This window comes from Anabrus simplex, chromosome 10, assembly GCF_040414725.1.
Source record: "Anabrus simplex isolate iqAnaSimp1 chromosome 10, ASM4041472v1, whole genome shotgun sequence".
Lineage (NCBI taxonomy): Eukaryota > Metazoa > Arthropoda > Insecta > Orthoptera > Tettigoniidae > Anabrus > Anabrus simplex.
This window is the reverse complement of record NC_090274.1, coordinates 31,374,511-31,393,499: the sequence shown is the minus strand read 5'-3', so window position 1 is coordinate 31,393,499 and position 18,989 is coordinate 31,374,511. Positions and strand designations below refer to the sequence as shown.

Below are 18,989 nucleotides of genomic sequence, written 5' to 3'. Positions count from 1 at the left end.
CTTTGCAATAGCCAAGTTATACAATACGTTGTATTGATGTTGTATGCTTGAAGATTTTAAGGGTATTAGCTGTTCAACAAGAGCTCAGATCTTGGAGTTGAGCAATTTACTTACTTGTACCCGTTGTGAATGGCAGGATCCACTTTCCTGCGAGAGTTCTTTGCCGCTGTGGCGGAGCACGTCTCTACCATGGTAGGACAACGTTGTTCATTGACCAACCTCTCGACGTCAAGCTTCTCCACGATGTCGAGTTCATCTAGGGCTCCTTCTCGGTCCTGCTTATTGGCCAGCCTACAGGACAGAATTAACAATAATCCCATGCTTGCTGAGGGTCTTAACAGGTGTTTCTGAAAGTTTCAATATATCTACTATCACAGGTCCCTCTCACATTTAAACATCTGTATGCATACACACAAAATGGGCGCACTTGACAGCTTACAGTTTAAGAGATATTAAGGGTTTTCAAAAAGTAAGGTTACAAAGCCAACAGGGAAATGTGTACACTTTATTTCATACAACCAATACAGCCAACTGATAGTACATACATTAGGTTATTTTTCGACAGAGTCTCCATATTGGTTTAGGCACTTATTGCAGTGTTCTCCTTAGGACCTTTTTAATGAGTGCACCGCCCTGCCGCTTTTACAGACCGCCCGACTAACGTAACCTATATATTTGCAAATCACATAATATTAATACATATTCAAATCATTAGGTGCTCTAAATTAAAACGTAAATACTGTAAAGGTGTTTATTTATTTATTAAATTATAAGTCTTCATTATTGTGTCTATTACATCGAAGTGTAAATGTTTAGCTTGACCATCACGTAGTGTCAGCGCGAGCAGTGTCTGTATTAGCGTGGAATCATTTGCGAGCATTCGATTCCGCACGACGTCACAAACCCGTATGGCACTGCACAGCAACCAAATGGTTCTTGGTGTTACATGATTATGAATGAGCAGTAGGACACTAGAAGTTCACATCACTCTGTTATGTCTTGTTGGTGATGAAAATGAAAGCCTACAGCCTGTTTTCCAGTCATTGACCGGGTCAGGGATGTAATGAATGAAACATATATAGGCTGTTATTACAATGGGGTCGCCTCTCCCAAATGCTATAAAATGATAATGGAGAGTGTTACTGGAATGAAAGATGACAGGGAAAACCGGAGTACCCGGAGAAAAACCTGTCCCGCCTCTGCTTTGTCCAGCACAAATCTCACATGGAGTGACCAGGATTTGAACCACGATATCCAGCAGTGAGAGGCCGATGAGCTGCTGTCTGAGCCATGGAGGCTCCCTCTTGTTGGTGATAACACTAAAATAGTTCAATTTTGCTGTTAATGTTTACCTGTCTGATATTGTTAATGCCCTGAGGGAAATAAATTTATATTTTGTCATATTCATTTTTTACGTAGTATTCCCCGCCCGGCTACTCATTCCTGCCACCCGGCTGACGAAAATTTCTGGGAAAAACACAGCTTATTGCTTCGTGGGATGAGTCTGAATATTCCCTCTTGGTAAAAATCCTGTCCTTGCGTGTTCAGCCACGTTGTCGTGAAGTGTTTCACCTCCACATCTGACGCGAACCATCGGCCTCCTAGGTGCTCCTTCAAGTGAGGAAAGAGGTGACCTGCTGATGCTGTGCTGGGTTGGCCACTGCGATCCTCATTGGTGACCTTTTCTCTACAAGCCGCAAACTTTTAGGCACTATTCTGTGACATGCTGATGAGACATTACAGTCTCTTCATAAACCTCTACCAGCTGTCGGTGAATTTCAGCCACAGTTACATGATTCACCTGCAGAAATCAAACGGATTTCTTTGCGAGACCAGTTTTCCAAACGAGTTGCCATTTGTGTTTACCTACAACTAGGGCTGTAGGTATCGGGTGGTTGAAAACTTTGCACAGTTGCCAACCGCATGTACAAGTATTAGAATTACCGCACACTACTAATTTTTTTTTTGAAACTGGCTTTACGTCACACTGACACAGATAGGTCTTATGGCGACGATGGGAGAGGAAAGGCCTAGGAGTTGGAAGGAAGCAGCAGTGGCCTTAATTAAGGTACATCCCCAGCATTTTCTTGGTATGAAAATGGGAAACCACGGAAAACCATCTTCAGGGCTGCCGACAGTGAGGTTCAAACCCACTATCTCCCGAATGTAAGCTCACACTTGTGCACCCCTAACCACATGGCCAACTTGCCCAGCACTAATTTCTCTATAACAGACGAGACTCCAGGAATATCGGTCTTGTAACCTTCGTTTTCGATCATCCCTCGTACTTCTTCCTTTCCTGTCACCCTTGTCGAGGGAGCTCCTGGGTAGGGCAGCGAATCATTGACACTCATTCACTTTGAGACTTAATGTAGGCTATTATTACGATGGGACTGCCACACCCAAAGACATTTTATACTAAAACTGCCAGGTTTCAATGAGGCCACCCCAAACCAGGAGAACAGATGCTGCACGTTGGATTTCAGTGGCATATCCTCCACACAGAAACCAGCACCCGAATCAAGTAACTCCTACGCCCAAAGCTGTTGGCTCCTTTCTAGAGTCAGCTTATTTACCGCCGCCCAACATTTGGCCGACGGTCTACTCCACACTGCAGCAGGTAACCCTGGCCAGACATGAGAGATAAACCAACACACACACAAAAAAGAGCACCACAGGGTAAAATGTTAACATTTTACTCTTGTTTTCTTAATGCCTTAGCTACAAACTGAATAAATTTCCTTGCTCTCTTTCAACAACATGTCAAAAATTAGATTATTCAGTAGGACGGAAAGTGATGAAAGCTATTTAGATTGATGCATTCATGGCCCGTAATTGTAGAAACAATAATAAGCTTTTTGGCTTTTGTCGTATCAGAAGACAAAGTCACATTCCAGGGTAATGGTTACAACAATGTACAGATTCATAGAGCCCTGCATCCCCGAGGGACGACGAATTAAAACTCACAGAATGAAGAAGCGAAGGGAACTGCCTACCTTTCTTTCATCCGCCATACCACAGAACGAATAGCCAAGGTCCTCCGCAAGCACAATATAAAAGCCGTGTCGGCATCGTCACTAAAATTGCTCCTAATTTAGGTAAAAGCAAGGACAAATTGTCCCCACTATTACACCCCAGGGTGTGCAAAATTTTCTGTAATTGCGGCAAGGTATACATTGGTACTCGTATCAAGGAATACCATCAAAATATCAGTTTCAGTGTTTTCCAAATTCGTACATTCCTCATCATGAGATGGTTCATTCTACGCCCAGTGAGCCATCTAGTGATGAACGACAGTACCACTTACTATAGACCAATGGTAAAGCATTCTTAAATTCAAACCTTCATTATTTGTGAAGTCTTGCTTGTGAACATACAAGATTTTCTTCTGAAGGCGAAGAGCAAAGAATTTAACCTTGTTTTCCGATACAGCAAAAGTCCAAAAACTTATTATCATATCTACTATGATAAAAATTAATTTCCCAGCAATTTGATTTCCACTGATTAAGAAGTAAAGTAATATTAGTTTAACTTTCAGATTCCTTGAACTTGAAAACCAGTCTCTCACCCCAGGGTGACCGTGGGCTCATCTAAGATACTGCTGAGACACCGTTACAAGCCTCCTTTATAGCCAAATGCAGTGAGAGTGCCCTATGGGAGAAAACTATCTCCATTTCAATCAATCGATCAATAATCAATCACTATTGATCTGCATTTAGGGCAGTTGCCCAGGTGGCAGATTCCCTGTCTGTTGTTTTCCTAGCCTTTTCTTAAGTACTGTATATTGCAAAGAAATTGGAAATGTATTGAACGTCTCCCTTAGTAAGTTATTCCAATTCCTAACTCCCCTTCCTATAAATTAATATTTGCCCCAATTTGTCCTCTTGAATTCCAAATTTATCTTCATATTGTGATCTTTCCTACTTTTAAAGACACCACTCAAACCGATTCGTCTACTAATATCATTCCACGCCATCTCTCCGCTGACAGCTTGGAACATACCACTCGAGCAGCTCGTCTCCTATCTCCCAAGTCTTCCCAGCCAAAACTTCCCAACATTTTTGTAAAGCTACTCTTTTGTCGGAAATCACCCAGAACAAATCGTTCTGCTTTTCTTTGGACTTTTTTCCAGTTCTCGAATCAAGTAATCCTGGTAAGGGTCCCATACACTGGAACCATACTCTAGTTGGGGTCTTACCAGAGACTGATATGCCCTCTCCTTTACATCCTTACTACAACCCCTAAATAACCTCATAATCATGTGCAGAGATCTGTACCCTTTATTTACGAAGCTCGATCAAATATAAATGGGATTTTTATTCCTGAACATCACCAGTTGATAGGAGTGGCCCCGCGCTTCTGCTATACTTAGGCAGGACCTTTAGGAGTGGGCAGAGCGTGCTGTCAGATATTTCCCTCTGTTTCGTCAGTAATGTTGATGAGTGCTAGATTTGCAATGTAATTACGTGCATGTGCACGTGTTTTAATGTAGCAAGGAGGACAGGTTAGTTTCGTTATTTAATTTCAGTAGGTTTAGCTGTTGTTTGCATGGACTACATCCTATTACAGTAAATGTTAGGCAGCTTGTAAATATAAATAATTGTAAAGTACATGTGGACCGGTTTTATGAGGTCACAGCCTGCTTTTCCTTTTTATTCAGATTTTATAGTTTAGTGGTTAGCGTCATACCTTTTTATTAAATCAGTTTCTTGCTTTAGCCTCATATTTTTTGTTTGTTTTTTCTTTGATGTTTGAAACGCAGTGTACGTTTCGGGGCTTAAAAGTAAATGTAAAAAGGATTTAAATTAAAGTCAAGAAGGACTAGATTAAATTGTTAATGGGAGTTCAAAGAGTACGAAAACATGCCATTACGTTTCTTTGGATTTATTGCATGAAGTGTGAATGAGAATGTGTGAGATGGTGGAGTTTGGATCCATGAATTTTGGTAGCGTCATCTTCATGGTTATTTGAATATAAAGATGAGCGTAAATTAGTGATTGATTCATGAGTTCCTTGAATGCAGTTTCATATTCCAAGTTCCAAATATTAGAATAAGTTTCCTTTAAATGATATTATTATTATTATTATTATTATTATTATTATTATTATTATTATTATTATTATTATTACTATTATTGCGAGTTTCTTGAGTTGTAAGGATGAGATATTTCAGTGACTTTCAGATTTTCAGACATGATCTATTGTCTATGTGGTAATTTCAAGGTTTCTAGTTATGTGTTATTACAGATTTGTACACTTTATTATTCAAGTTTAACTTTATGAGCACGAGTGCTTTGATTTGTGACCAGCGCAGTGTTGTTTCTTTTCATGCGTGAACGTTAGACGATGTCATTTATATTTATATTTCAGCTTTGGCAACTTTAGGACATGTGATATTTTGTGTGATAATGAGTAAGAGGATGCGTTCCTCATTTGAAAGGCCTGCATTTTCATTTTTGTGTAACTTGCCTCGGGTAGACTTGTGAGCAGCGTGTGTTAAGGGTTGGTCCCCGTATGTTTTTGATATTTGCTGCATTATTTGGGAGACTGAATCTCCGTTTTGAGTCATTCCGCCGTGTGGTTGCCGAGGATTATGTGTGCGTCTACCGAGGAGAGTTTTATTTTAGGATTATGTGTGCGTCTACCGAGGAGAGTTTTATTTTAGCGGCCTATTTTATTGGTTTTTGTCCATGTCACTACAGTTGTCACAGTAGACCAGATTTTTATATAGACGTTTAATTTTCATTTTCTTTTATGATTAGTCCGCGCTGAGGAATATTTATGTCATGTAATTTTTTTTTAGAGACCAACGTTGAGTTATGTGTTGAAAGTTAAAGCCTACTCCGTTATTTTCATGAATTTGTGTCATGTAATTTATTTCAGGAATCCACGTTGATTTATGTGTGCCATTATAAAGTCCACCAGTTGATTGTTTTTGTGTCATGTAATTTATTTCAGGAACCTACGTTGAATAGGAAGTGACTGTTTAAACTGTAAATTTATTTTCTTATATTTTCCATCGAGACTGTGAGTGCAAATTGCGTAAATGCAGCATGCCTTTTTTGGTGAGGCCTGGAAAATATGACATCACGTTTTTGTTCTTTGATTGTGTATAGTTGCCATTTATGTGAACTTGTTGTGTGTGGTTTCAATCCACAGTGTTTTGCTGTGCTCATGAGGTCACTCATGATTGAGGTGTACATATAAGTAGGATGTTTAACCACTCAGCATAGTTTTATATTGTACAGTTAGATTAGTCATTGTCTCCCCTACGTGCATTAAGATACGTCTTTTCTTAAGGTTAGGGACCCCCACTGCAATGTCAAGTGTGCAGGAAACGGGAAATATACTCATCTACAGTTGAAAGAATTAACAAAACTGAAGCCACGAGCATGGTGTGAGCACGCTAGCCGAAGTGTTAAATTAATAAAATTCAAGAATTTCTCTTTGCAATGTTAATAATGTGTGTTGGCATGCACTTGTAAATTTGTATTATATTTTGATTATCAAGATGAACTCTATTAAGCTGAGAGATTGATCTGAGTCATGTAATTTTTGATCACTTTGGTCAATTTTTTGCTATTTTCTTTCTTATTTTCTTGTTTATTTTTAATAAACATATTTTTCCTCTAGACTGATGCCTTGCTTTATTTATAGCTTTTAGTTGACTTCACCATGTCCATATTAGTTATATGTTCCCCATCAAAATCCAGGGTGTAAATAATTTTAAAGTACTATTATCTCTTCATAGTTCGAACTGACCATGCCTGGGAGCGGCTGACTAGCCTGGGGCAAATCACCTTGATGGTAGAAACTGGGACAATACGTAATTTCATGGTGATGATGATGATGATGATGATTAGGCCCTGGATTTTTATGTAATACCAGAATGTGAAATAAGTAACTTACATAAAAATGTAGTAAATATCAAAGAAATATGTAACACAGTCGAAACTGGTTATGACGTTCCTCTCTAGTGTACTTTCCTAGTTATTACGTCATTATTACCAAGTCTCAGTCCATGTCCTATTAAATACATGCTAAAGAAACCTGGATAGCACATTTACGTCATTCTTTAATACGTTCGTAACTCCCACCATAAGAAATTTAAATTAGTGTTCCCGGCCAAATTGCGTGCAAGATGTGTCAGTGACGACTGGCCTAGGTAAAGACTTGGTAGAGAACTTAATTTCACGGCCCTTGCGTGTCGGCCTACAGCTGCAGCGAGCGTCAGTCGCAAGCCAGTCTTTGATGTGGGCGTGTTTGTTTGGATCGCGCAACAGTAGCTCGTGTGATGTGTTGATGCTTCATTTTACCTTCGTAAGTGCATTGTGTAAAAATGTACGTAAATTAGGCCTACTATACGTACGTATACAGCTGATGTGTTGGTGTAAGAACGTACATAAATTAGACCTAGTGTAATTAACGCAATGGTTAGGAGGACATTCAGTTATGGAGAAGAAGAAAGCTAGAGATGTGGAAATGGGGTTATATGCATAGTGTTGTTGTGGTAGAGGAGAAGAAGTCTTATGATATTCTTCTTATCACTGCGAAGCGTAGATACACTTTAAAATCATTTATAACCTTGATGAGATGTAGAATTGAGCATATATGCAAAGTATTGCCTTAGTAAAATGTGAGTGTAACAACTCATCAAGGCTGTGAATTTTGAATTGTATCTAAGTTCTTGAATACTACGAAGAATATTTTAAGACTTCTTCTTCTTCTCGTATATTCCCACAGCTAAGTGAACTAACTTCTTACAGCAAATGTGTTTTCAGGAAATTCTATAAACAATTTTTCATAGTGTCAAACTTATAGGTTTTAAGACCATCTTTAAAGCAACTGTGTTTCAAATACTTTATTCTACATGCGATATGGCTGAAGATGACCTTTAAATACGTCGAAACTAGTCCCATTAAATGTTTATTTAATAAACACTATATCATTTGTATTGAAAAGGTGGAATAACTCGCTTATTATTTGGTTTATTGAGAAAGCTAATGCTAATCCACACATGAAACATGTGCAAATCACCCAGGTGTTGGACATTCCTACGATAACTTTAAAAATAATTGTAAGCGACGTGTATAGTTTGCGTCTCTAAGAATGTTTTCCCATGATGTTTTACTATGCTGTGTTCTTAAAATGTATTATTTCATTATTTATTTCATTAATTTATTTTATTTTATGAAATACTTCCTCTCATGCAGAGGCTGCCTTGCGACAAAGTATACTTTTAAAGAGAAATAGATATACTGTACTTGAGAAATGTTGAAGGTAACCTAATTATAACAGTGACTTCTTAGAATTATCAGTGAGCTCCTTAAGGCTATGATGGCAATCTCCCATAACGTTGTAACTGGCAGAGACATCTGTTTCCAGAAATTAGCGGCAAAAACGGGAATCGTTCCCCTTGCTCCAATCATCAGACCCACTATGTTGATTTCCTCTATCTGGTATTTCTCCCTGTAGTAAGGAATTGTAGGTGAGTAAATATTCCTCTTCTCGAGGTTAACATCTGAGGGCTGCAACTTACGGCTTTCAAAGCGAATTGTGGGGTCGATGATGTAACCTCTCTTCTTATTCCTGAAAGCAATGATGTCGATCCTTCTGTGGCTTCCGTTGTCCGCTAAGCCATGAACCTCTTCAAATACCTGGAAACCATGGTCTTTCAGCGTTTTCGCAATTAACGAGTGATGTTATGATTAAAAATTAAATAATTGAAGTTCAACCAATTCAATACATAAAAGAAATGTAGTAATTACATTCTTATTTAAATGGGACCGGTTTCGACCCTAGTCCAGGTCATCGTCAGCCGTAAAAACAAGTAGGCGAAATCACACAATGTTTATGAATATTGGAGAAATGGGTTAGATTCACACTCTGTCAGGCACAAAGTCACAACACTATCAAATAATATATGAAGATTATAAATAAACTTGAAGTCGCAGACAAATAGATTTGTAGAAGCAAACCGCCAGTTCCCGGTGATCAGCGCGGCACATTCAAGGTCATGCGCTGCGGTCTCGAACGCCAAAGTAGAGTGGAGAATGTCTTGAAGGTCCAATATTTGATGCTTAAAAGTTCACCATGAGGACAAGATCCCAGAACATGCGCAAGAGTTTCAATCTCCTTGAGGCAGCGCCTAAAAACGGAATCGTTCTGAGATCTTCCTGGTACTGATCTAACTGCTGAAATGTTTGCTGTCATCTTAATTGCTTCATGACATTCACTACATGATAAGCCTTGATGATCTCGAATCCAGGAGTTGGCAGGAGGATATCCATTGTACAAACATACACCTCTTTCTTTCTTTCTTCCTTTCCTTAAATTTAACAGCGTAATGGTTTTCCATTTTTTAGCATGTTCCCTATTTATGACATTGTTTTTCGGTCCCCACAAAAATGTCCTAAGCAATTTTGGCTGTATTAATTAAATATGCAATATGGAATGTGTATTCCTTTTATTATTACTTATGGCTGTGATACGAGACAATAAAACGTTTTAAATACCTTCATATTATAGGAAAATGGTATCATTGTTACTTTAGATAATTTACATGGTATAACTCTTTTCTAATTTTGCTTCATGATGATGCTTGTTATTTAAAGAGGCCTAACATATAAGGTTATTGGCCCTTTTCTAATTTTGACAGTAAGTATAGTTCCTTATTAAAATAAACAAATTAAGGGCATAATGAACATACTTCAGATAAATATGAAAGGTGATATAAGACCAGAAATTTTTCGACGCATTAAGCTAGGATGGCAGGCGTATGGAAGAAACTCAACTGTCTTCAGATATCAAATATGCCAGTAAATCTGAAGAAAATAGTTTATGATCAATGCATTCTACCTGTGCTGACTTATGGCTGCGAGACCTGGACACTGAACGAATTTACAAAAGGGAAACTTAGGACAGGCGGAGAGGCATAGAAAGGTCAATGCTGGGTCTTACAAGGAAAGATAAGAAGAGAGCAGATGACACCAGGTCAGTCACTAAAGTTAATGACATTCTTGAGAGAATAGCCACCTTAAAATGGCAATAGGCTGGACATATTGCTCGAAGGGAAGATCACAGATGGACGAAGCTAGTGTTAGAATGGAGTCCAAGAGATCATCAGAGGCCCAGAGGAAGACCGCCAGACAGATGGGACAAAGACATCAAGGGAATAGCTGGTGCTACCTGGCAGAGAACTGCTCGAGACCATTCTACCTGGAGAGTTCTGCTAAAGACTTAACTGAGTTCACGACTTAAAGAGGCCACATCATGTAATGATAGAATTCGCTGATGATGATGATGATACAAAAAGAATGTTATACAGAGTAAATTTATGCAGCGTAAATTGCGAAGTGTATATCCAACCCTTGTCCCTTTTCTCCACAGGGTTGAGTATACAGCGAGATGAATCTTTGTAGCAAGATATTAGACCGGATGCCCTTCCTGATGTCAACCTCATCAGAGGAGTTAATGAGATGAAATGAATAGCGTGTTATATGATAGTAAAAAGGGGTGGGGTGAAACCCAGCACCAGCACATAACTTATTCCTGTATAGTAGCACCATAGGGTCTGCTCAAGGCTTAACGTCTCCATCCGACAGATGAATCACCCTCAACAGCTCCATATGCCCTCACTCCATATGAGCACTGAGATGTGGTATGGAATTGAATCCAGGCTTTTGGCAGGCAATCTAGTGATTAGAAATTGTATACCATCAGCTCTCCTGCCGGCCAATATTCTGATGGTGAAACATTTTTCGACCAACGGGACTCGAACCGGCTAACCACGGGATCAGACCAAATAGGTTTGACGCCTTAAAGATCGTGGGCACTAGGCCGGCTGTACTCGAAGTGCTTTACACAATTTATTGTTGTAGCTAATTTCCGGTTGTCCTCATCTCCAGATAAATAAATAAATAAACAAACAAACAAACAAATAAATAAATAAATAAATAAATAAATAAATAAATAAATAAATGACTCACTTCAAGAATCTTCAACACTATATCTAGAGGGAAAGCAACAAATGCCAAATGGACGAATTTAGTGCGGAAAGACCTACAATACCTAAACATTGATCACGTTGACATTTACAACCGAGATAAATTCAGAAAGTTAGTCAAGACATCCGACTCTCTCCAGTCACTAACAACTAAATCCCTGCGTCCAGGAGTAGGAGTGAAATGGACTCAAGAAAGAAAAGACATCCATAGCGCTAGAATGAAGGAATACTGGGCTAAGAGGAAGAAAAGAGCTCACCAGAGTTAAGAACCATGTGGTCCATCATAGGCCTAAACAAAGAAGAAGAAATAAATGAATGAATTAATGTTATTAAATGAAGTTAATATTGTTTATATGTATAAAAATGTTATATTTTTTTGCATCATATGTAAAATATGTAATATTACTAAGAATATGTGAAGCCTCCATGGCTCAGGTGGCAGCGCATTGGCCTCTCATCACTGGATACCGTGGTTAAATACCGGTCACTCCATGTGAGATTTGTGCTGGACAAAGCGGAGGCGGGACAGGTTTTTCTCCGGGTACTCCGGTTTACCCTGTCATCTTTCATTCCAGCAACACTCTCCAATATCATTTCATTCCATCTGTCAATCATTAATCATTGCCCCAGAGGAGTGCGACAGGCTTCGGCAGCCGGCACAATTCCTAGCTCGCCGCTAGATGGGGGCTTCATTCATTCCATTCCTGACCCGCTCGAATGACTGGAAACAGGCTGTGGATTTTTTTAAATTTTACTAAGAATATGTATAAATATGTAAAATCAATCCAATCATAATTCATTAACATTTTCAGTTGTTTACAAGTAAGGGAATTACATATAAGATCCAGACTCTAATGATGATCAAAAGTATACGGACACCCCTCCGTAGATGTAAACTAGAACCTAGATGTCAGTACAATAGAAACCGGCTGTTCAGTACTACAAGATACTTGGAAAACGGGTGGAGCAAGGTGGCTTAGTGATTTTGAACATGGAATGGTTACTGTTTTCCACATCGGTAAGCAATCAATCAGAGCTGTTTCCACCCTTCCCAAGTTGAACAAGCCACTAGTTGGGGTAACCGCACAGCCAACTCTCTTGGAGCATGTTAACACATTGCAGACCGGGTGATCATCACACTGCTCAACCCCTGTGCCCAGCCATTTACTGTGTAACATATTGCTACAGCGCATGCACATAAACAAATAAGTCGAGCTTCACTAACCTTGTACTGATTATGGTGAAATTTACAGGAGACCTTTGGTAAAGTCCTGGTGTGGTATCTGCTCAAATCTATTTCTCATCACTGTATATGGTGGTTTAAATGAGGGGATCAGTTGACAGATCAGTAGTCTTTCCAATACGACATTTTTACCTGTCCCATCAATATAAACAAAGCAAAAAAACCATCGTGTCGTATCGCTACATTAGGCCACTTCAAGCTCTTAGGGGATATTTTGTGTGATGAAGAAGTTTTCTCGTGATACAATTTCGTATGCTTCAGCAACAAGTTCAAAGAAATCATCACAAAAAGTAAGCCCTACTACTCAATATTTTGAGGTTCATCAAGTCGTACCGTTTTGCCAGGAACTCCTGGGAAATCCTCTAAAGTCGGCAAACTATTATTTTCTACCCATTCATCAGAATAAATGGGCATATAATTCCATCTATGCTCACAATATCACTTTTGGCCTCATTCTCGACCACCTCTACGTCACGTTGTTTTGGAGGGTGTACATCATTATCATCAACCAAAACACTTTTGTTAGAATAGCTTTCAACATCAAACTCGGGGTCGTCAAAATCACTGGGGCAATCCAGTTACTTATCCACGTATATTTAATTAAAAATCTCTTCTGCATCTAAGCTCATGTTCAGTCTGGGAAGCGCCATCTTACCCACCACATGGCTCCTTGAACGATGTAAACATGAGGTCGGAAAACTTAGCAAATGAATCATAAAACAGCAGAAGAACGCAACGCAAAGCTATCATGGAATAACACAAAAGCTTCAACACCGAGATTCTAGTAACCTTGACCGCCAGCTAGTTTCAGAAGTTTCGACAGATGTCACCGAACATATGAGTCTCGTGAAGACGAGTTAAGTCGTCTCCTATCCGCAATGCTCGGCCAGCCAAAGACAAGTTAACTCGTCTCCCGTCCGCAATGTGTTAAAGACAGAAGCTGTATGTTGTCTGTTCTAGAAGACCAGTTCACAGATGATCATTTTGCGTTTCACCACCTGTCGGGACTATTTGTAAGTGGTTTGTGGCCAATAAGTTTCCCAGAGCCCTATGGAACATCTCAAGGATGGGTGAGAATGGCGACTTTGCCTAACGACCCGCATCACTAATCACACTTGTTATAGTGCTGCAGGAAGAATGATACGCCATTCCCTCAGAGACGTTCCAATACCAGGCAGACAGTTTCCTTCATAGAGTTTGAGCGGTAATAAAGGCTATCCTCGCCGCTAACATGCACTACTGGGCAGATATACGAGGAATGCCTAAAGGCCAATTTTGAGTAGGTGTCGAGATATTTCTTTATCAGATAGTGTATTATCAAAGAGAAGTTAGCAATAACTTACAACAAGACAGGCTTTCCACGCAGTTTCTCATGAGTGAGTATACTCTCTAGCACTTTCCGACACTCTTCCAGTCTTAGAAGGTCACTTGCATCCACTACGAATATAATACCATGGACCTGAAAAAGGTAGGTAGCATACTTTAAATACACAGAATAAGAACATTTGAGAAAATATTTTAGCAAGTTATACAGGTAAACAAACAAAGAAACCTGTGATACAACGGCCTATCAGGGGCTTGGCCACCAAGATGACTGCTGCCTAACCTGATGTAGTCACCATGGATATTTTCATATCCACCCAGGATCAAAGCTAGTGGAAGATCTTTGAAGCAAGGGCTTACCCACCCTCCACCCTTGCAGGCTCCTCCTCTAACTGTCGTAGGTGGACATCCTCGAAACAAATGGTGCTACAAATATCTTTGCTCTTCCGTGATTACTTCAGTTTATCCCAGTTTTAAGATCAGTTCTCTTTAGCATTTTTAGGATTTCACATACCGGTAGCTATATCTAAGTCTATTGTTGGAAACCCAATTTTTTAAAATGCATCTATCAACAAATGCCTTTTTGTGGAAGTGAGCACTCAAGAACCAGGAAAAGCTCAGACACTCACCTTTAATAACTTTCAAGAGTGAGAGACAGAAGCAGGTGTTTTGCTATAACTCAAAGGCTGCTGACAGAGGATCCAAAGGATGGGAGGAAGCCATGTCCTCAGCTTATATGTTGATTTTCTCGTCCGGATCCACTGTCTCTCGTATTAGACACTCCTTGGTTGGTCTCCCAAGACTCAGCCCTAAGTCTAGAATTAAAATTCCTAGATTGGCTGGACTTGAACCCTGGCTCTCCAGGTAGGATGCGGGCTCATTCCACAAGGCTGACCTTACAGATATGCAAAGCTATTCAAAATGATGGTAGCAGTTCCCTGAATTCTTCTGCTGCAGTATTATACCAGAAAAAGATACGGAGGCAGATGTAATAGGACGAGCATCTCGGTATGAATACCCTGCTTCCTCCAGCGCCTCTAGAGCAGCGATTCCCAACCACAATCTTACGATGTAATGTTAGGGGTTTTGTGAAACTGCATAAAATATTTTAAGAACAGTCATGAAACTGAATCACTGTCCTTCTGTAGTGGATGCTGCACACAAATTTCACTGGTGATTCAATATGTGGGTTTGCTACAATCAGTAAAAAAAAGTGGTTTCCTCAATCTCGCTGAAAGCTTCCTACATAATTATGCTAATTCTCCACATCTTGCCTAATACGCCTCATTTTGGCGCTGCGATTGTTTTTTGTGATTTTCCTGTTGTTTGGACCATTGGTCCATAGAATGGTTTGAAGCAGCTCTTCTGTGCTAACCTTTTCATTTCTATGTACCTACTACATTCTACATGTTATCTAATCTGCTTGTCATATTCATACCTTTGTCCCCCTACCATTCTTACCATCTACACTTCTTTCAAAAACTCAGTGAACTAGTTCTGGGTGTCTTAAGATGTGATTTATCATTCTATCCCTCTTCCTTGTCAAATTTTTCCAAATAGCTCCCCTCTCACCAATTCAATTCAGAGATACTGAATAGATAGACAGGTAGATAATCATCTTTGTTAGTGGTGACGTTAAAGTTCTGAGCCCCTTCTTACACTTAATCACTGTCTCATTATTTGATTAAGCCACAAAATAAAATGAGAAAATATAATAATAATAATAATAATAATAATAATAATAATAATAATTAGACACATCCAAATAGCTTTCCAAGAATTTTAAACATTACAACTCAGTAATAAGACCCTCTGTGCTCTACACCTCTTAATGTGTCTTGATGTACAGAAAGGAAGGACCCACTCAGGAAAATAGAGTTCAAAGAATGGAAAACCTTAAGGAGAATATTAGGGCCCATAAGACAAGAGGATCGCACTTTATAGGATCATTTTTAATTATTTTTTTTTGCTTAATGTCGCACTGACACAAATAGGGTCTTATGGCAACAATGGGATAGGAAAGGCCAGGAGTGGGAAGGAAGCAGCTGTGGCACCCCTAACTGCATGGCCAAATGGCCCGGTCTATTAGGATCAGGCAGAACAATGGGCTCTATGATGATCAGGAAGACATATTACACCCAAGAAGAAAAGGCAACTAGCCTTCTATGGCCACTTGACCTGCATGGACCCCTGCAGGCTCACCAAAAGATCTTCAGCACATCAGGTTGAGGGAAACTCTCCAATAGATTACAACAGTGAAATCAGACATTGAATAATCAGAAATTCCACTAAACACCACACAGGACCAATCACAATTCTGACAGATTACTATGCAGGTTTTCTTCCCAAAGCCCCTCACCAACTAGAAGAACATATGGACCACCAGACTGAAGTGGGCAGAAGAGAGGAAGCAGCCACAAAGCAAGAAACTGAAAGCTTTCTGGGCCAAGGAACAACAACTCTAAAACTAATGTGTAATTATAATCTAATACAATAATATATTTGACCATTTACAATAGCTCTGAAACTACTCCCGATACTTTATTATCTATAATAGACCATTCACTCACACATTCGTACCTCGGTTATCCCACAAGTGACTTTGATGCATCGGGCAAGTGCTTTCAGCAGTCCATCTTAAATGTCTTAAGGGAAATCATGACTCTGATGTTGACAAAGGGAGAATTCCATGACCTGGCAGCAGAGAATGTGAAAGAGTGGTTGCAGACAGTGTTCTGGTGTAAATGTATTGTAAGAGAAGAACCAGATCATGTAATGAAGAATCTTGTTTGTCAGCTGTAAGGGTTGCTGGGTCGCAGCCCATTGAATTTTCTGCTTTTCCTTCATTAAGCACTTTGTAAAATTTTCTTTTTTCAATTTTATTGTTTCTATATGCTTTGTATATGTCAAATGCTAAATAAAATAAAGATGACAATATTTTCACAATTATTGTTAATGATAAAGTTTTCACAAAACTATGGTTACTTACATCACAGAAATACCGGTGCCAGATTCCTCTGATCTGTGATCCACCACCCAGGTCGTATATAGTCACGGCATATTTCCGGTACCTCAGGGAAACGGAAGAAAATCCGACGGTCGGAACCACAGTATCCACAGCCTCTGCAAAAATTCCAAAGCATTCATTTTTTTTATCGAACAGAAATACAAACAGGAGCCATTCAGTTAAAAAAGCTGACATGAGAAAAATATATGTTTATAGGAAACAGATGGGGACGAAAAAGTTATTTTATAAATGTAAAATTTCTTCCCGGTTAAAGTCCTTAGATATTTATCCCAATTTTCCCTACCTCTAGCCCTTAGAGATTCCGAAGTTGGACATTAGCTGGTGGTTGGTTCTAGGGAAGCACTTGGCCTTAACATAAGATAACTGCTCCTGTTTTCCATTCTCTTGTTTCGCCTGTCTCTTCCCACCTCCTTCTTCACAACCGTGTCTACTCGTTAGCAATGATCACCACCATTCTTATTCTACCCTCCACGGACAAAGGCTGAAGCTGAAAATTTTGATCCCATGTCTTTTAACAAATAACCATATAAGTTTAGAAACAAGAAAGGGTTTTGTTCAAAGATGACAACCCCATGTCGTTGGCTTCTGCATGTTAAACAATTACTGCACGACGAAATTCCGATACCCCGATGTCTGTTAAGAACAGATGGACAATAAACAACTTGGATTATTAATAACTTTTAACTCTATAATGTCTTAAACACTGTGTTCCCAAGCGGTCACCCATCCAAGTACTGACCACACCCAATGTTGCTTAACTGCAGTGATTGGAGGAGAACCGGTGTATTCAACATGGTATGGCCGTTGGATAAAAGGAGTGGAAGAGTGCGTACAGAGAACAGGAGAGGACTGGGCAAAAGTGACTAGGGAGAAGTGGTGTGAAGACAAGAGGAGATGGAGAAGCTTATGTTCCAAGCAGACCCGGCCAACAGCTGTAAACTGCAGATGATGATGATGATGATGATGATGAACTCTAATGTTTCCGGACTATGGATCATTACCTCAAATTGATCCATTTGCCATCCTCCATCATCCCTGGAAGTTTGCAACATCATCACGGATACACCCTGCATAACACTAGTCAGACAGAAAAAATGGAAGGGATCTGACACTTCAAAAAATGAAGGTATTGGCAAAAGAAAGACAAGGGCCACAAAGGGCTTGAAAATCAAGACCCGCTAGGCCTCACAACCTATTAGCGCTGGGGTTGGAAAAGAACAAGAGTTGAGCAACGGTGGTCGGACAGGATAGATAAAAGTGAGAAGCCTGTCACGAGTAAGCGGAAACAATTTTAGGACTCAGCTAAGGGCCAGATGGACTTTGGTCCTGTCGGCAACCTAAGAAGATACGTGCAAAACACCAATGACTCTCCTCATGATCTGCTTGATCAAAAGAAGTTGAAACTTGTATGAAAAACAGTGGAACCTGGAGCAAAGTGAACTAAGCGCTAAGGTGGTTTACTTTTACAGTTTTTGAAGAAACCGAGGCATCAGTATTTTGACGTGCTAGTAAATCTCTTGATATGAGCCGTGCGAATTTGATTACCTTCAAATACCACTGGAATGAGTTGGGACTAAACCTGAATACTTGGATTCATTCACTCTGCAAAGAAGACTATTTTATCTGCACAGGCAAGACATTCAAATTTAAGACCAGTCTTCTTTTCGCCGAATGTGATTTCCAATGACTGGTACACAATGGGAAAGGACCAATCAACAGCCATTAGAACAGGAAATAAGAATGAGAAAATGACGATGGGTGGGACATGTTGCAGTGGCCAGATGAGCGTATAACAAAGGAGGCACTTCATTGCTAACAAAGGAGGCACTTGACTGGAACCCATAACAAAAGAGAAGGAAAGGCTGACCCAAGATGAATGGCAACAGACAAGAGAAGAGGACGGACATTAACAAGGAATGAGCTTGGGTGAAATCACAGCCTTAGCATGAAGGAGAACAAGGTAGCAATTCTTTCTTTCAGGCCTTATGCTCTCCATTACCAGCTGTATGGATATGTTTTTGCCAGTTATTGTGGTAAAGAAAACACTTAATTTTCAAGGGAAATTAATTTTTTGTTTATTCAAAATATTGGCCACCAGCTTCTATACACTTCGCCCATCTTTCAGGTAAGTTATGAATACCATGCCAGAAAAACTGCTTATCTTTAGAAGCAAACCATTTGTTGAGCTATTTTCCAACTTCCTCGAAATTCCTGAAGTGCTGCTCTGCGAGCGCATGCCCCATCGATGCGAAGAGGTGACAGCCAGATGGCGCCAGGTTGGAGCAGTACGGCGGGTGCGGAAGGATATCCCACTGGTTTTGCTGAGTGAGACGGCACATAGTCGTGTAACAATATCACTTTGCCATGTCTTCTGGCCCATTTCGGTCGTC

At 39.8% G+C, this 18,989-nt stretch overlaps 1 protein-coding gene across 1 annotated transcript in view; it reads right to left on the bottom strand.

Moving 5' to 3' along the window:
* LOC136881781 (ADP-ribosylation factor-like protein 13B) overlaps nucleotides 1-18,989 on the bottom strand; it is a 45,651-nt gene that overhangs the window by 24,417 nt on the left and 2,245 nt on the right. Inside the window, exons 3-5 of the mRNA XM_067154219.2 lie at nucleotides 16,561-16,694; nucleotides 13,592-13,707; nucleotides 115-291 (exon numbers count right to left, since the gene is read on the bottom strand). Of these exons, the coding sequence (XP_067010320.2) occupies nucleotides 115-291; nucleotides 13,592-13,707; nucleotides 16,561-16,694 (427 nt within the window). The remainder of the gene's footprint in view (nucleotides 1-114; nucleotides 292-13,591; nucleotides 13,708-16,560; nucleotides 16,695-18,989) is intronic.